Source organism: Oreochromis aureus, linkage group 20 (assembly GCF_013358895.1).
Source record: "Oreochromis aureus strain Israel breed Guangdong linkage group 20, ZZ_aureus, whole genome shotgun sequence".
Classification (NCBI taxonomy): domain Eukaryota; kingdom Metazoa; phylum Chordata; class Actinopteri; order Cichliformes; family Cichlidae; genus Oreochromis; species Oreochromis aureus.
Genome location: NC_052961.1, coordinates 7,970,050 through 7,988,657, shown reverse-complemented (window position 1 = coordinate 7,988,657; position 18,608 = coordinate 7,970,050). Strand labels below are relative to the sequence as shown.

At 41.3% G+C, this 18,608-nt stretch overlaps 1 protein-coding gene across 1 annotated transcript in view; it reads left to right on the top strand.

Annotated features, from left to right (window-relative positions):
- plekhg5b (pleckstrin homology domain containing, family G (with RhoGef domain) member 5b) overlaps positions 1–18,608 on the top strand; it is an 84,209-nt gene that overhangs the window by 55,227 nt on the left and 10,374 nt on the right. The window contains exons 3-8 of the mRNA XM_031741934.2: positions 3,452–3,593; positions 4,605–4,704; positions 4,939–4,999; positions 5,269–5,360; positions 5,452–5,588; positions 7,566–7,732. Coding sequence (XP_031597794.1) covers positions 3,452–3,593; positions 4,605–4,704; positions 4,939–4,999; positions 5,269–5,360; positions 5,452–5,588; positions 7,566–7,732 — 699 coding nt within the window. The remainder of the gene's footprint in view (positions 1–3,451; positions 3,594–4,604; positions 4,705–4,938; positions 5,000–5,268; positions 5,361–5,451; positions 5,589–7,565; positions 7,733–18,608) is intronic.

The window sequence follows — 18,608 nt, the reverse complement described above, 5'->3', positions numbered from 1 at the left end:
TAAGACTTATTACCAGCTTGTGAGGATGTGGCAAACTGTCCGCACTTATTTAAAATTGTCCTCAGGATACCAAAAGTGGTGGTGGTGGTGGTGGTGGTGAGGAGTTTGCAGCCAAATTAAACTGCCTGGTTGTTGTGGCTCCAAACCCACAAGTTTCATCTTTTAATTATAAATCATGTTTAAGAAATTTGAATTTAAACTTAAGATAACCATTCCCCACTGTAATGTCATTAAGGTCAGCTGTGTGAAGTAGCCTAATGTTCTGTAAAGCAATTTTTCTTTAATAAAATAATCCTCAGCTGTCATGTATGTGTGTGGATATAGCCTCACTGTGTCCCTGCATGGACGACTGTGTTGAAGTAATCCTGATTCACCTCAGGAGACTCGAGTCATCTTCTTTCAAACAAAAACAGCTTTATTACAGCTGAACGACTGCTGTGCGGCTCATCGATGACACAACTTTTGAGCAGGCATGCCTGTATTTGTGTGTTCAATTATGCATGTGGGGAGAATTGGCAAGCTGCAGGATGTGTGAAAGCAAGGATGCATAAGCGCGTGCCACGTGGCATCGGATCTGGTAAGCCAAGTAGAGGGGCCGCTGTTGGGGCCTGTGTGTGTATTCTCAGCTGTTGGGTAAGGGGCGAATCTGGGGCTGTGTGTGTGTGTGTGTGTTTGTGTTTTCAGCGTTTTCATCTGCAGTCATGCCGCCTCAAACTACCCCACTAATCCAGGCAGATCTGAGAGCAGGCACGCAGGGGACTGACGCGACGCACTCACATGACACATGTTGTCTCGCACACACTCATACGTTCACCGTCCGAGGCATGCGCGGCTTCCTGTCAGCTGTCTCACACCGCCACCTCCAACTTCATTTGTACCCTCCTCCACCTTTTTCCATTTTGATCCATATCCAGAAATGGTTCGTAAAAGTCAGGCTGTACCTGAATAACTGTCCGATAGGAATGTTCAGTATTGCAAAAATCTCAGCTGCACATATCCTGAACTGCTACATATCTCTGATAGCCAAATCTATCTTGTGATGACTGTGAGATTACAGGCTTTTCTAGGTCTATTTGACTTTTTAACAGTTGGTGCTTTTTGGTTCACCAGGAGAGGCATTAGTTCATCCTATGATGCGTCCATTTATCTTGGCTAAAGCATCCGATTTTTTTTTCAGCTGCTTTAGTTCCTGCAGGAATGTGAACGCCCTGACTTGATAGCGAGGAGGGCTTACCTATCTTATTGTCTAAATATGGCTTCTTATTTGCTTGTATTTCTCTGGTCTGGTTCTTTGTGTCTCCACACTTCATGGAAAAGTTAGCATCTCTGTGTGATGAGACATTTGACGCTGCCATTCAAAAATGCGCGTGTGTGTCTGTGCTGACGTTCACTTCAGAGAATCATAAGCATGTGATGTTTTAACAACTTTCTATCACTTGTTTCTAGCTGTTGAGTGGTGAGGTGAGGTCAGTGACTCAGATGTGAGACGCAGCAGTTATCTGTACCTGCAAGTTATAGAACGTCATCGACTGTGGCTATTGAGAAATGTTCTAACCCGGATTCTGGCTGTTCTTTTAATCCTCCTTTACCACAGTCACCACAAAGTGAGCAATACTTGCAGATACGGCTATTTGCTAACTAGGTCGGTCTATTTACACGATGTTTATCACTGAATAGTGCTCATGTGAGGACTTTTAATATGATTATCAGCACCCGAGTCTGAGTTTTTACAGCTGAAATCTTTTATTCATGGGTATGACCATCATTTCTGTCTGTAACTTTAGCAACACACCTGCTTGACTATCTGCAATCGTTTCAGTATGACAGCCCAAACTATAAAAATCAAGTTGTAATTAACTCGAATTGCTGTTTAACCTCATGTCTGTTCACTACAGTACAAAAGGCCATTCTCTCATTAACTTCACTGCTCTTTCTCTCGCTGTTGTCTCTCAGTCTCTATTTAAATCTTCTCTGGTTGAAGCTGTGTCTGGGTACAGTGACCCTGAGTGCATCAGAGGAAGGGAGGAGTCTATGCTGGTGGTGGCAGAGGACAGAAACGACAGAGCTGGAGAGAGGAAAATGAGAAGAAGACCCTGGCTTATGGGGCTGTTTAATCTCTGCAGGACCGTCAGATGGCTTTGACAGAGCACAGGCACCAATTAGGCTGCAAGATTAGGGGGCTTTGTACTTCTGAAAAGCTTCTGGATGGACCTTTTTATTTTTCCTTCCTGCCTTGCCTTTATATCTTCACCGGGACTCCTCACCCTTCCTTAACCCTACCGCTCACTCCCTTCCTCCCCCCTTTTTGTCCTCCTGCAGCTCTGCGATCTGCTCCTTAAAATCTGCGATTATATCTGGCTAGACATTGAGAGGAGGGATTAATAAGGCAGCTTGTCAGTGTGGGTTGACAGGGCTGCACTGTGAATTAGCAGACCAAAGAGGGGGCAAGTTGAATGTTTACTGGGGTCTTCAGTGTCCGCTCAGAGTTCAGGTCCCATCTGCACAATGTAAGGGTACAGTGCCAAGGCTGGGAACATTGTACTTAAATCTGAGTCTATCGTGTCCTCTTAAACTCCTTTCGTTATTGATGTATTGTCTTTGTGCATATTATTGTGCCTATGTGCATATTATTGCCTAAAATAGGCTTATGTAATGGGTATGGCATCTACCGCTTGCCTTCTATAGTTGTTTACATGTAAGCCAGGCTGTCTAGCTTGTGCTCAAATCTCTGCTGTGCACATACACACATATTTACACTCTCTTGCACAGACACACTGCTCCTCATGAGTACATGGAAACAATGACAGGAAGTACATTAGCGGGACTTCCATTGTATCTCCCCATACATTCACGCTTCCTGAGCCGGGTGTGGGTGATGGTGAGAGGGACACAGGGTGGAGTGAGGAGGTGTACACGGAGAGCTCCCCCAGTGCTTCGCCGTCCATTGTTGACGCGGGGTGGGTGTATGTGTCTGGGCCAGGAGATCCTTTAATCCTGCAGCCTTCTGCTGCATGTTGCATCAGCTATGGAGCTTCTTGAGCTCTCTGGCCTGGAAGTGTTGCGGTTGCTGACCTGCGGTCAGTTTTGTTGCTTCACCTCTGGGGATACCAGTAAGGATTAGGTCAGGGCAAGCTAGTCCTATGTCAGCACATGCGCTGTAAAACTGACTTTAACTCAATTAGTTGTCATGCCGCTGAGGGACAGATGGTGGGAAGGTGGGAGTCACCAAACCGCAGGAATGCCCACAACAGCTTCTGTGGTCATTTTAATTGTAACTGAAACAATAGTCAGGCAGGGAGCTGTTTATTCCAAGTGTGTGTGACTGTTTTGCCCTTTTTACTTTGACCGAGTCATTTAAATTGTTTTTGTATTTTAATGCAGAGACTTTGTCCCTGGCAGTTATTTTGTTCTGACTTTCTCTTTTTCCCCCTCTTTTGCTTTCTGTGTTTAGGTTTGCCACCACCCAGACTGTCAAGACCTGAATAGCAAAAGCCCCCTCCACCTGTGTGAGTCATGTGACTCACGCTGCCATTCAGAGAACTCAGACAACATGCACTTTGACCGGCACCCCCGATTTGACTTGCAACCTCAAGGTACACTTGCATGATTGCTTTATTTGGTATCCCTCCCTGAGCGGGATGACGCTGCAGGCCGTCACTGCGTAAATGTCAAGGACTCAGAGTTGTTATTGTCTAAATAAGGCAGATCATGTAAATCATTTTCCTCTTGCACAGCTCAACGTGTGTTTGTCGTGAAATTCCACATTTGCACATTTTGTGATTTGAGTGAGCGTTGTTACTTTTATTGAAGTGAAAATTTGTCTTCCACTCTATGCAGACAGTGTTGGCTTAAATTGTGCCAGCAAAGTTCCAGTCAGGTATTTTGTAGAAACCGTCCAACCCTTTACCTTACAGTATAAAGTACCTTGACATAACTGTTGTTCTGATTTGACACTATATAAATAAAATTGAATTGAATGGAAATTTGTAGGGATGCATCCCAAAATGTACGGTGGAACAACGTGCCCATATAGAAGAGAATCTGTATCGTTTTTAACACATGCTGTGAATGGACGAATTAATAAGTTACGACAGTGATTTAAACAGATATAAAGAGTCATTTTCATGACACAGCAAGGCTCAACATAGCTCGCTAAACTTATCTCAGACCCAAAGTGATATGCGGTATGTAGTGAAATGTGCCAAAGCCAGATGTGATCTGTAGTGTAGGGATTTGTTTAGTTTAGTTTTGTATGTCTTTGCAAAAAGAAACCACCATGTAGTGGAAATGCAGGAACTGCAGGTAACTGTCACTGAACTTCCTTGTTTGTCGAAGGATGCTATGTTTTTGTTCTATATCTGAAGTAAAAACTGTTACCATTTACATAGACTGAGAGCAGAATTGTACAATAATCATCCAGACAGTGATGTACAAACCAGAAAAATGATCTTTTCATTCTTTTGCAGTAAATAACTTTTAAGAAAAGTTGAATTAACTACCACTTTTCCGTTTATTAACAATGCAAATTAAAATTTGTTACAATAAAGGGTAACTTAGTTGTGAAACAACACAGAGAATGACTGCTGTGATTTGTTAACCTTTAGCCTCCATCCTGGCTCGGAACGTATCCACACGCTCCTGTCCCCCACGGACCAGCCCCCCCTCGGACCTGGAGGAAGAGGATGAAGGGAGCAGTGACCGTGGGTCAGTAACCCTCTGTTATGTCATACCAGTGTTCCAGTTTTCCTCCTGCTTGCCTCTTTTCCTCTTTTATTCCCTGCATGCTATAGGATAAATTGGAGCCATAAAGCATGTCGCCTGTCAGATCTCATTAAAATGTTTGATGCAGACACATGAAGAGGGCACTTTCTCATATGTTGGGCTTTTTTGAAGGGCTGCTTCATGTTAGGGGTGATGATGTCTTTGACTGTTTTGCAGGGAGCGTAAAACAGTGGGGATGAAGCTGGCGAAAAAGAAACCACGGAGACGACACACTGATGTAAGATGTCACGCAAACACTTTAACCCATGCTCTGCTCTTGGAAGGAGTCCAGCAAGATTATATGATACAGACAAAGAGTTGTGAAATACAGCAGCTGCCATTTTTCTCTGTACCAAGATATGGCGTGATAGCACCTTCTAGGCTGTTCTTTGTCTGAGCCAGGCAGTGTAGTATGAAGGAGCCCCCCTGTGGCTCTGCTGAGAGCCTGCATACAGCCGGACAGCCCGCCCCACCTGTGTAAACTCAGTCCCTCTGTTCTTCCTGCAGGACCCCAGTAAGGAGTGCTTCAGCCTCAAGTTTGACCTCAATGTGGACATAAACACAGAAATTGTACCTGCTATGAAAAAGAAAACACTGCGGTGAGCATCGTGTTAAATCCGGAATTAACAGCTTTTTAAAAACAGTTTCTATGATAGTTACATTTTATTTCTCTTTGTCATATCTTACCAGAGAGGTTCTAGGTCCTGTGTTTGAGAGGAACGGCATTGAGTTGTCCCGGGTGGACTTGTTCCTCGATCAGTCTAACACGCCACTGTCCCTCAACTTCGAGGCCTACCGTTTTGGAGGACACTACCTCAAAGTGAAAGGTAAAACCAAACAAGCACTTAAATGATGTCAAATTATGAGTCATGATTCGTACAAATAGCGCTTGTGGCCGATTTATCGCTGTCAACTGTTGCAGAAGATGAAACAACTTCTCAGCAGTGAAAAATTTTTAGATATGCAAGATTAAAATTTATGGCTGTGTTTTATTACAAAGAGAAACTGGCCTGATCCAAACACAGAGAGAGTTTAAGGGCAGATGAAGGTTCAGGAACAGCAGTGAAGAATATGGTATTCAATTATCAGATTCATTTTGAAGGTCCTCTACAAAAACCCACTAATCATCAGCACGACAGAGGCCAAAAGAGCACTATTGTAATTTTTCCACATCATACTTACTGTGACCCCTCACACGAATCCTGAGTATACGTTTCTCTTAAAGACACAGAAGCTTTATTTCACTGTGATATGATTGAAGCAACCAAAATCCATGTCTTGTACAATACTTTTAAAATCCTAATCAGTAAAAATTTTGTCCCAGGTTGATTTATTTTTTGTAATAACCCATTCCATCTATTAGTGTAAAGCTAACAATATTAGAATATTTAACTCATATTTTAGCCACCGTTTTCACAGAACAAAGTCAAATGTTGCCAAATGCCCTCCCTTTAATTGCAGAAATGCATTCTTTTGATGCATTTTGCAGCCCTTCACCTGTAAATAACTACTGAATTTTGTCTCAAATTCATGAGCTGATCACATGAGATTCTGTAAAACAAATAAAGATCACGCAAATCTAATCAACAAATCAAATTATTTCCCCTTTTCTTTAAAATAGCCGACATAACTGCGGGTCCGCAGCTTGTTTAGGATATTTATTTTGGTCAGTTATTCAGTTGCTGGACAAAAAAAAGACTGTAAGAAACCTCTTTAAATAAATTTCAATAGCACAATGAAATGGCCCACAGGAAAAGTGGAGCTTTTGTTGTTTTTCCTAGAAACCGAGCAGTCTCGTCCTCTGCAGCAGTATTTTAGATGTTGCGCTGTTCTTACCTCTGCGCCTTTTGTAACAATGGTTAATAGAGACGAATGAGGCTGGCCAGTTTCCTCTCACACCCGTGTTTCTGACAAGCAGGAAAAAGGAGTGGACTGCGTCTTTTGTAATATACAAGTGATTAAAACTACACGTGGAAAATGTGTCACTGATCTGTTTAATCTTGTTCCAAAAGTCTCATGAAAATTCTCACAAATTTCACTGACTAAAGAGCAATATGAGTCTTTAGACTTTCCCTAATTTTTTCCAGGGTGGAAACTGGGTGAAATGGCTCCTTCTCCGCTGTTTCGCTTTTAGATGAAAGGCCCATTAGAGCCGCTCATAATGAGATCCAGTACCACGAGTAATTGCTCTTCTTTGAAATTGTCCCCTCCCACTCTCTCACCTCTTGACCACAGACTGGAGTTACATACAGTCTCAAAAATATACAGAGGTCAAGGGTAAACAGTTCACAGCTGTTCGGTCCCATGAAGTCTGAGAATCTATGTTGTTCTGGTCCTGTAAACACTTGAAGTTAAATCACGGTTTCTCCTGAGCTTTAACATGAATTTAGTTAGAACTAGTATTTCAGTTTCTCTTTAAGTGAGCACTTTCACCAGGAATTTTTTTTTTGTTGTTGCATGATTTCTAAGATATTTACTTGAAAGGTGAGAAGGCGGGAAGTTTCCGTTGCCCCAAAGTGACCCAAAAAACGCACTACTGCAGGTTTAATTTAAGCCCAAGCTTTGATTTGTATTAACCTGTCTACTGTGTTTTTAAGAGGCTGTAAAAATGTAAGGAAAACCATCACACCCCATACTGCTGGGTGCTGGTCGGAGTTCAAAATAAGTCCAAACTCAGAACAAAAGTCAGTTTGAAGAGAAAACTCTTTGGCATTTTTTTCTGCTATAAAAGATAAATAATGACTTAAGAGTTTTCCAGTATTTCTTCCAAACAGCTTGAACTTTTTTTTCTTTTTTTTGTGTAGCTCGGCCAGGCGATGAGCTGAAGGTGGAGCAGGGCGTGAAGGACTTGCGGTCTCTCAGCCTGCCCAACATGAAGCCACCTGGAGTCCAGAGCCCCTACATCCTCGCGCCAGGCAGTGAGAAGGTGGAGCATGGATCTCTCGGACGCCGCGAAAGCATAGATCTGTTGGTGAGTTATGTCTGGGACAAACGGGTTAATTTTTGAAAACGATTAGATTCGAACACCACCTCTGTGAACGACACATTGCACATAGACACGCCCTTCATCTTTTTTTTTGTTTTGTTTTTGCGCCACAAGCTTTATCATTTTCCATATCACCTGTTTCTGTTGTCCATGGGCTCCTAGTATCTCATCATGATCTCATTATGACCTCATTGTCTTCCATTAGCGTTATCGGCACTGCAGAATCTTGGGAATCTATTTGAGCCTTCTGCCAGACTCAAATCTTCTGCCAGCTCTTCATGCATCTATGATCACACATGCATGTATGTGCACGCCGCATCGTGCTGCTGACTGAAACTTTGAATCTCACATGATGATGAGTCACTCAGGAACTCTCTCTGCTACTTCAGCTCTTCCTGCAGCACCAGGAAGCGCCTGTTTTGTTACTGATGAGTGATGCTAAAAGGCCGATAGAGGCTTGCAGGATCCCGATCCACTTGGCTGCCAAACACGCAGCTTGGAAATGGTGCAGACGGTCATCGGGTTCAAGTTGTGGCAAATAATGTGCTTGCTGTAGCTCTCGAAACAGTTTTAAGCATGCAAACTTTGATTTTTAGCACAAATAGACATTAGTCAGGCTTTAGCGCTGGCACTGTGTCTAATCATCCGTTAATCTGTGAAATGTTTTTGATTATTGCTTGAAACACTGTTTAGTCTGTAAAAAAATCATGAAAAATGTTCCTAACAGCTTCCCAGAACCTAATATAATGTAATCAGATAGCGACGCTGCTCACTAAACACCCACCCGTGCAATGTTGTGACATGTCCCAAACTTTCGATATACTTCACAATAACAGTAGCAGATTTTTCTCCCTGAACCTTTTGGATTTTTTTGAAACAATGGGCTTTTCATTTCAGGCAAAGTCAGGCTGTTATTTCTAATTGCAACCACAGATTTTTGCCACGTGAAACAACTGTCTCTCCAAACTAGCTTAGCTCCATGTCTCTGTTTGGAAAGCTTGTCTTGTACTGAATTTAGAGCCGACTGATCATCAATTAAGGGTCTTGTTCTTAAAAGACAAGTACCAACACTTTCTGTCTGGAGCTTGTGCAGAGAAGAGAAAAGGTCCCCAAATCCCATAAAGAGCTGAGTTGTGTTAAACTGTGATCGCATGCAGATGCTGCTTAAAAATGTGGGAATGCCTTCAGCGGATGTGACAGTGATGAATGAACCTTTTAAAAGAAAAAATACCTTGGCATTATGATTCTTTTTACTGGACAACTGCTGTTTGGGTGAGAGGCCAGTGGCCTATTTTGTCTGGCCAAGAGTCTAAAAATCATAAATATATTAAGATATACTCACTGGCTACTTTATTAGGTACACTTTGCTAGTAGTAGCAGTAGTTTCACATCCCAAATGTGCTCCAGCAGATTGAGATCTGGTGATCTGAGCACAGTAAACTCATGGTCGTGTTCAAGAAACCAGTTCGAGATGATTTGAGCTTTGCGACATGTTGTGTTACAATGTTGGAAGCAGCCATCAGAAGAATGGATGCGCTGTGGTCATAAAGGGATGGACATGATCAGCAACAATCATCAGGTAGTTATTTCACTTGGTACTAAAGGGCCCAAACTGTGCCACTTTGGTGAGCCTGTGTGAATTTTGGCCTCACTTTCCTGTTCTTAGCTGACAGGAGTGCCACTCGTTTTAGGACCAGTCTGTGGTTCTGTGGGAAAATCCTGGCATATCAGCATTTTCTGAACTGTTCAGAAAAACCTGTCTAGCATCAACAACCGTACCACGTTCAAAGTCACTTTCTTTCCCATTCCGATGCTCGATTTAAACTTCAGCAGGTTGTCTTGACCACGTCTTCGTGCATAAATGCATTGAGTTGCTGCCATGTGATTGGCTGATTAGATATTTCTGTATATGTGTGTATGACTGAAACTGTAATCGGCATCATCTGGTGCAGTATCTGGTCGCGCTGCCTTGATTTGCTCTTAAAAGTGAAGATAACACAATTCAAAAGATGTTTTTAAATAAGATTTTCTAGATAGTGCTATTTAGAAAAAACGAATTATAAGCCGTCTCTCCATAACAATGCTTTGACTGATGTTCTGAACAACATAGTATGAGTGGTGACTTGTATTGTCTTATTTGTTTGTGATAAGCAGATATTCAAGTTTTCCCATAATGTGGTGATCACTTTCCAATCTAGTCTTTGTGTACTGGATGAGAGTAACCCCATATCCTGAACCAATGTAGTAAGATTTGTCACATACTACTTGTACTGTAGTTTACATTTGTAGTTTACTCAAGTTTAGTCAGTTTTGCTTTGTCAGATGTCTTTTAAGTTGCGTCAAACATTGGTTGCTAATCATCCTTGAGGCAAGTCGACACGTCGAGTCGAGTTTGATTGTGTGTGTTCGTATACGCACTGTGAGCAGATGTCATTGTTGCCTTGGGCAGCACAACGGGTAGAGGCTTGGTTAAAGCATTTTATGGGCAATCTGTGAAGGTAAGTCATGAAGACGAGTCATCAAGCTGTGAAATAAACACTGGAGGTTGCTCAGTAACGCAGTTTTAGTCATACAGTCTGACCTGTTGCACAGTGGAATATTTTACGTTTCTGTGTAAATTATGTTCTTTACATGACTTTTACTACTGAGCTTCAGCACCCACAGTGCTGGCTCATGCTTCTCAGCCTTATTTACGCTGAATTTGAAAGAGTAATGAGAGTGACAACCCAAGTGCAGTCCTCAGGGTGGCAGTAAAGTGCAGAGCTCTACCAGAAGAGAGCAGTTTATCTCAAAATGTTAAGACACTCCTCTTGAGTAGTGGAATAAGTGTTTAGAGTCTGAAGTTTGTTTGTTTTTTTTAATTGGCATAACTATATGGGAATTTCTTTATTTATATTTTATAATAGGTACCAAAAGGAAAACCTTTCACATGAGGGACAAAGATGAAAACTGACCCTGAATGACTCTGACCTTCAGCCCCTCCGGCAGAACTTTAAAATTAAAAACAGGCCTGAGTCAGTAATGGAAATCCCTGCATGGCCTCAGAAGCACATCTGAAAAGCATTGTCAGTGAACACAGATTCTTGGTGTACCTAGAGTTCATAGTTCAGACTAAATAAACAAGATCATCTTATCGGTGTCCAAGCTGGTGTAAAATGGACTGAGGTGGGCTAAAGAGGAAAGGTGGTGAAGGTGGATGGCCATCTAGTGTTGATATGGGGGTTTGTTAGTGTATTACCTGTATACGTGCAAAAGTAACACTGATGCTGAAAATTGTAATATATACAGTTCTGAGAAAATTGTATTATCTACTGTTGTTCAGACATTTTTAGACCTGGCAAAACCACAATGATGCCATTCGATGCATTATCAAAGGAACAATATGGCAAAGCTGGCGCCAGCCTGCTGAGAAACTGTAATCTTACATTCAGCAGGAATGCAGTGGAAAAAAAACAGTTTCAGAATTACATGGATCGGTTTCCTTATTTGATGATGCAACAGAGTGGTCAACATTTTCTCATCTTCCCTAACAGTTCTGACACGGCATCACAGTTTCTATTTTCTGGAAACGGGAAGCCAATTTAATGATTTAGAAGAAAGGGAGGAAACCCTGTCATTCACTTTGGTTAGTGGCGGGTAATTTAAGACAGCTTTAGCTTGGAACGTTGTTTGAGCACTGAGGAGCCTCCTGTGACAGCAGTTTGGGCGCCAACTGTTCAACACTTGCGTATCTGAGTACAGCACGACATCAGCTTGTGCAAAGCTTCAGAGCAAAACTGACCAAACCCTGTCCCTTCTCGACAGAGTTAACCTTTTGTCTAAATGAGGCATTTCATGTTTATTATCACATGGTTCCTATATTTTATGGTTCCTGGCACTTTTGTGATAGGCTAGAAATAGCTTTCGTGATCGAGAATGATTGTTTTATGACACCGATTCTGAAAGATGCAATCCAGCCCTGCTGATAGTTTCCATGCAGCCCTGTCACCAACCTCTGCCATGCATTTAATTGCACCATTTGCCAGTTATTTATCTCTTTGCACCTTTTGCACCACATCCCTTTTGATTAAGGGTGCCTTCTGACCTGCAGAAGACCTGAGGTCCAGAGAATTCATTTTTGTTTGGTTGTAGGGTTATTTTCACAAAGTGTAGTTACATAATTTTACTAAATTAAAATCTCTGGAGGCTAAGACCCTTCTCCATTTATTTAGTAAGGTGACCTTATTAATCCCAAGGGTTAGTGCCCAGATTGATATTAAAATTGAGCAAACAGAAAACTTTAAAAATGTTAAAATGTTCCTCTCACTGTTAAACAGAAGCTTTGAGATGCAGTCAGAGTCGCAAGCGTTCTTGTCTTCCCTTTTCCCTACAACAGAACCTGTGATCTTTCACTTTTACAGCTCTCATAAAGATAAGGCAGTCAGGTTCCAGGACCTTGTTACTGTCAGAAAAACATGATTGATGATGATAACTCTGATTAGTGTTCTCACGGTTGTAATATAAAGTCCATTTGTTGCCATAGAACTGTAAATACAACACAGAAGCGGCTGACCTCTGGTAGTTTGCCCTGCGCCTCTCGCTGGGTGTGATTCAGGCTGAATAAAAGAATTAGAAAATCTTTCAACTTTAAACACTATTATTTTATCAAGAGATCGCAAATCCAGTGTCAGGGTTCGGTTTACAGTTTGCAGTTGGATTGCGTTAGCTTTCAAAGGGAGCTGGTGTCGGGTAATAGATCCTCCATATGTGTTTTAGGGCTCTGGCCTCCCATAATGCACTCTGCCCTCACGTTAGGAAAAACATTTGGTAATCCTTTTGTGACACAGAAGAAAAACCTGGAGAAGAAGCTGGTACTGAGCTTCTGGTGAAATTTGTTGTCCCAGTCTCAGATCCAAGCACTTTCATTTAAGATTTGACACGTTTGGCTTCTCTTTGTAAATATTTTTGCTATCTTTGGTGAAACTTGACGTTTTAAAACATGTTGTGCTCATTACCAGCTCTGTATTTTTGTTACCGGCTTCTACTAGAGTAGTTTTACATGATTCACAGATCCAAATAATCCTGATTTATTGTGTAGTGGGCTTGGGTGCAGCTCAGTTTATTCACTGTCTTAAGTCGATTTATCTCCTCTCCCTTTAAGGCAATGCGTCCTTTAACTCTCTCCTGAGTGGCTGCGCTCCATAAACATAATATTTGAACAGCTGATGGGTCGGGCTTCTGTGCTTGCAGCCACAGCTGCCATGAACATAGTCTGCAAGGCTGACACTATTAAAAAAAACTGTGTAAAGCAACATTTTTAGAGCTTTATAATTCTTTGTATCATTCTTTAACACATCACAGCCTGATGACTAATTAATAAGAAAAGAAAATGATTGATGCAGCGATCCAAAATATAAACAAGCATCCTAGTTTGGAGTTCAAAGATTACCTTTGTGCATACAAAAATTGCATGTCTAGCACAGTTTTGCAGGAAAAAATGTAATTAACACATTAAAATGCTTTATTTTAATAATATTAATACTAATATTTATATGTGCTGGACACATGATGTCTCATACTACATTTCTGTTCTCAGTTTTAACCCACAAGAGGCTTTGAGTTTCCTCATCTTATGTTTAAAGAAAAAGCAGCTCTCTATATTCACAAGGGCTCGCCCCAGAGAGTAGCACCTAATTTAACTTGTCAGATTTTTGGTTTGTAGGGATTTGTCTCCCCTCCTGGGATCACACCAGGGGCTTGTTAGGCGGATGTGTAAACCACTACACTGCCTTATGTTGCGTTTGCTGACGTTAGATATTTTGCCAGTTTTATATTGAGTAACCCTTCTCCTGTGGACCGTGTGTGGAGAGTATTACCTTGATCTAATCTGTTAAGTGTGTATTTCAAACAGGATATTTTTTATTTAATAGTGCTGGTGACCCTCACGTTTCATATCCACTCATGAAGACTGCTTGTAGCCTCTCAAGTGTAACGATTTGCTACTTTATTATCCGATAGAAGGAAAAAAAGAAAGGAAATCTTGTGTTGTAGGTTTGGCTCACTTACAGTTATTAGTTACAGTAATTCCAAAAGGAAGAAAAACTCCCAGCTTTGTCTTAAGGTTGTTAGAGTAACAGTCTGGTATTCACCGTGCCGCCACGGTTGATAATGTTGTTTTATAACAGACGGGTGGCTGGGAAAATACTGTGGAATTGCTGTAGCTAACAAAAGGCCAAAAAAAGCCTTCAGGGCTTGAGAAACTTGGTGATGTAGACAGACTAATTGTCAGCTGATCACACAGAATTGGGAGTAATGGCATGTCTCCTTTTACTTTTACACATTTTAGTCATCTGAGTGTGTTTTATTGTTACTGTATTCGTGTTGCAGGAATCGACTCATACAGTGCCCTCAGTGTGCTTGTTTGTTTGGAAATTCAAGAGAAACTGACAGGAGCAATTGTCTTTATTTATTTCCTTTTAAATTAGGTCATACAGTGTGTTTCAGACCCCGTGTTACACAGCTGTGGATGTTAATGTGGTGCTGTTTCAGACTTTCACATCAAGGATTTGTCTCTCAGTGTCTGACCTGTATGATAGTTTGCAAACGGGGCAGCTTTGATCTAACAAAGTAATCAGTCTGAATGACGATGCTTCAATCAGCAGCGGCCACACAGGGTCATTACTGCTGGATTGATCTTAAGAACTGAACAGAAACATGAGGGCTTTGTTTAAAAAAATAGGGTGAGAAGTGCTTCTGATTGACCTGATAACTATGAATGTTAGACTTTGATCTCTTGTGTGCACACGGTGCCATTTCATCCATGACATCAGCTCTAGCTAATGGGTAGTTAATGTAAAATCACTATATATGTTTATATCTTATTAAAAAACAGACATCTTACTGTAGATTTAAGTTGTAATTCCTCTCTGGATAATGAATTGTTTGATTCGTTCTAGTAAAATTATTTTTCCAGCCAGATCAGCCAAATATATTATAATTTAAGTTCCTTTAATCTGAGAAGATTGACGTTTAAGGTGTATTTAGACTGAATGGCCTTGCCTTTTGACCTATTAGTGCGCAATAAGGATGCTAATATTTTGATAGATTCACTGATAGTAAAAAAAATAATCTTTAGGCATTCTCCAGTAGAAATTTGTTATTTTGTAACATTTTAGCTATCAATACGTTTCAGACTAATTGTTAGCATTTGTGGCTTCTTAGGATTATTTGTAAAAAGTCACGGTAATGGTGTGTGTGTACCTATTAGATCTATTAGCTGCTGAAACTAGCTCATTCAATACTTTTAACGATTAAAGTCTTTTGTAGAATTACAGTAATTATGTTAGCTGTTAAGAGTCCATTATGAATTCCTCATATGGTGTGGGAGGTGCCAAAACCTGAGAAGGGTGAGGAGGCGTGTTCGTGTGCTGGAAAGACAAAGGACTTCCCCTAATGCCCAGAGGAGGAGATTTCTGCAGGGCAGACACACACACCTTTATGACTGTGATTGTGTGACCTTTGGTCTTCAGCACACAGTACCTGCAGGCTTAGGCAGACAGTGTGAGACTTATGCAAGAGAAGAAAGTGTGATGCTTCACTCTGCTTGCACTGTTGTCCGGAGTGTGCTTTCCTGGAAATGAATTCCTGATTTACCGAAAGTGCCTGTGCTTTTCTGATTACTCGGGACCTTTTTTTCCCAAATCGGGGGTCTTATTTATTTAATTTAATTTTTTTCCCTGTGGAAAATGGTTCGTTTTGTCCGTCTTACATCCTGGCGCAGCTGGGACCTGCTGAACGTGGACACGGACATTCCTGAATCACCGACACCAACATTAACTGAGAGTCAGGTGAGAGGCCTGTTGATTGGTCAAAGTGCAGTGGAAGATATGAGGGTTTTTTTTACTGCTTTTCTTGGTCTAAAAAATTATGTTTTTGTTTTTTAGCTGCAGTGAACAAAAAAACTGAGTCATTTTTTTAATCAAATGATTGCTTTTTTAAAAATGGCAATTATTTGGCACATGTGCATTAAATCTGCTGAGTTGAAGTGTTGATCTGTTTAGTTTTTGAACTGTTGTTAAGACTTTACATTTCTCAATAGTAAATCCTTTTTTATATTTTCTGTTTAGAGATGAAATAATAAAATCAAATACTGTCAGTCACTAGTCACAATAAACCAACCATAAATGGTTATGGTTAGTTTATTTATCCAATGCAATCATATACAGAAAAGTGAGAGCATTATTATTATTATTATTATTATTATTATTATTATTATTATATTTTTTTTTTTTTTTTTTTTTTTTTTTTTTCTTTGATCTTCTGGAAACATGACTGTGAAAATAATTTAGTGCACTTGCTGTGAGGATTGCTGGGTTGGGGTAAAGTATCAGGAGTCTTGTGTTCACATGGTTTTAACTCCCTTCTCTCACTTTAAGCTCTAAGTCTTGGTTTCTTTTTGTGCCGCCGTTTGGGGCTGTCATCGGGCCTTGATCATAACAAATTCAATGGCTTTGGGTTAACCTGTGGCGTGTGTTGACTAACGTGGAGTTTCTCTCAGCTTTTATTTCCTGGTTAAGCACACGTTATGTGTGTTTTTCTGCTTAAGCTGGTGTGTATTCAAGCTTTGAGGAAGGTCAGTGTGCACGCTGTTTTCCCATCGTTAATCAATTTTCCTGATCAAGGGAAGTCGTTATCAGTTGCATAAAGGTAGTCGCAGGGGCACAGTGAGTAATGGGGGGGCAGGGAAGGCACTACTTTTCTCTTTGTAACCACTTACTTTAATACAATCCCTTCCCATTTAATGATTTTTCTTCTTTACAGGCCAAGGTTGATGCTACAAACTACAGTGATAAGATAAGGCTGTGTGGGCAAGCCCAGTGCTTGATATCATTAACCTGACTGGCCCCCACTAGACCTGCTGCACAAGTCTCAGTTCCCAAATTGAGTTGCTTTATAACAGAGACTGCTCAGGTCAGGTTTACACAGTAGGCCCGAGGTAAAGTTTGTAAACATAATTAGTTGGGTAGAAATGAGTCGAGCAGCTTAGTGTTTGCCACCAGGTCCTCCTTATGCTACCAAAACATAGGATCACTGAGTATGTCTGTGTTGTCTGGTACCAGGATGGTGCTATTGGATCCTTTGAGTCCTGTTGGTAGCAGGTTTTGGCTTCCATTGACAGGACCTGTTTAGGTTCATTCCTTCAGATGATTGATCAGATTGGGGTCTGTGGAGTTTGGGAACTAAATCAGCACCAGCTTTTGCGGCATGGCAGGGTGTGTAGCTGTGCTTGTTGGGGAGTGTCATCAAACCATTGTGTGTGCACTTGAAGCTTCTATGTGAATGCCAGGATTCAAAGTAATCCAGAAAAAACATTGTGTTGCAGGCGTTGTAACAAGAAGATCTATGTTTGGGTGGTTTTATTATTGTGGCTCATCAATATTTGGTCTGACTGAAGAACTAATGGGCAGTGTAATTACTAAGATAAATGTAATGAAAGCATTTCTTTGACTATAATGTTTATAGTTGTTACCAACTGTTGTATAGTTCTTGTAGTCAGTATCTATTGTTATGCTAATTATAATAATCTGATTAGATTTATTCAGTGTGCAAAAGTGCCAATTACAACTTTTGTTTGATCTTTAGCCCAAAACCCAAATATCCTGAGAGGCTGAAAAAAAAATCAAAGCAGCTAATGTAAACTCACACAACCCCAACAATCTCTGGATTGCCACAACACCTAATTCTCTCTTAATCTACTTTATCTAGAAAGTTTTGAGCCTTTTTCTTTTTAAGAAGCTGTGCGCCCGCTCGAGCTTATCTGCTTGGCATAAGCAGCATTTTGAATGTGCTGAAACAAGCAAGTAAACAAAGGGGATTTCCCTTTTGGTCATTATTGGGGAATTTCTTTCCTTGTTTTGACTCAGTTCCCTGGTATTGTTTAAGGATCTCTAAAGCAAAACAGCGATTGAAGACGGCAAAGAATAATGACGTCCAAATAAGAGTAAAAAACGAAGTATCCAAACTGCAATTTGCTTGCACTACAAGCAGGGCTAATCGGGGGAAAAAATCCTTTTGGGGGAGGGAAGAGAAAACAGAAAGTGTGTCTGATTCACAAGCAAGGAGTTGATAGTTTATTTGTACTTCAGAGCAGCCTGTTGAGACTAAAGACCATTTGGCATCACCACAAGCACCAGGATGCTTGTTCAAACCAGGGAGCTCCCTGAAAGCTGCCACAAAAGCTCCACCTCCTAATATTCAGATCAACCTCTTCTGGTGCCTCCTCTTTCCTGCCCAACACAATGAGGCAGGATCCTCCTGGTTGCTATGACTTCAGGCCAGTCCGTGTGTGAAATGCAAGCAGGCTGGGCGCCTCAGTGAGTAGGTTCACCGCTGACTGTCGGAACCGCAGGACAGGACGCAGATACGTCCCGGCTCAAAGAGAAGCTGTGATCGGACTCTGCAGGACGCGGCGGGTAACCCGGATCCTGTCAGCTGGAATAGGCGTTTGCAGACTGATTGAAGTTCAAGTTTTGATGGTGAAATAACATGGGAGTGTTGTAGCTGTCGCTCGACTTCTTTGACTGACTTTGCATCGGCTGAACTGAACAACGAGGACGACGTGGATGTGTGTTTCACAGTGGAAGTGGAGAGAGAGGAGGCGAGAGGTTGACAGAGAGCAGCAGCTGGCTCCAGAATGGGCTGCGATCCATGAATCCAATTGAAGGATTAGGATGGTTTTTGTTACTTTTGACATGCCGCTGGCTTCAATGGTGAGCACTGTTAATATGGTGGGAAACTGCTGATGGCATTTATCCCTTGGTGGTTATAATTACAACTTCCTGGCCTTGAGGCTTTATGAAACTGGTTTCCTCTAAAACAGGTT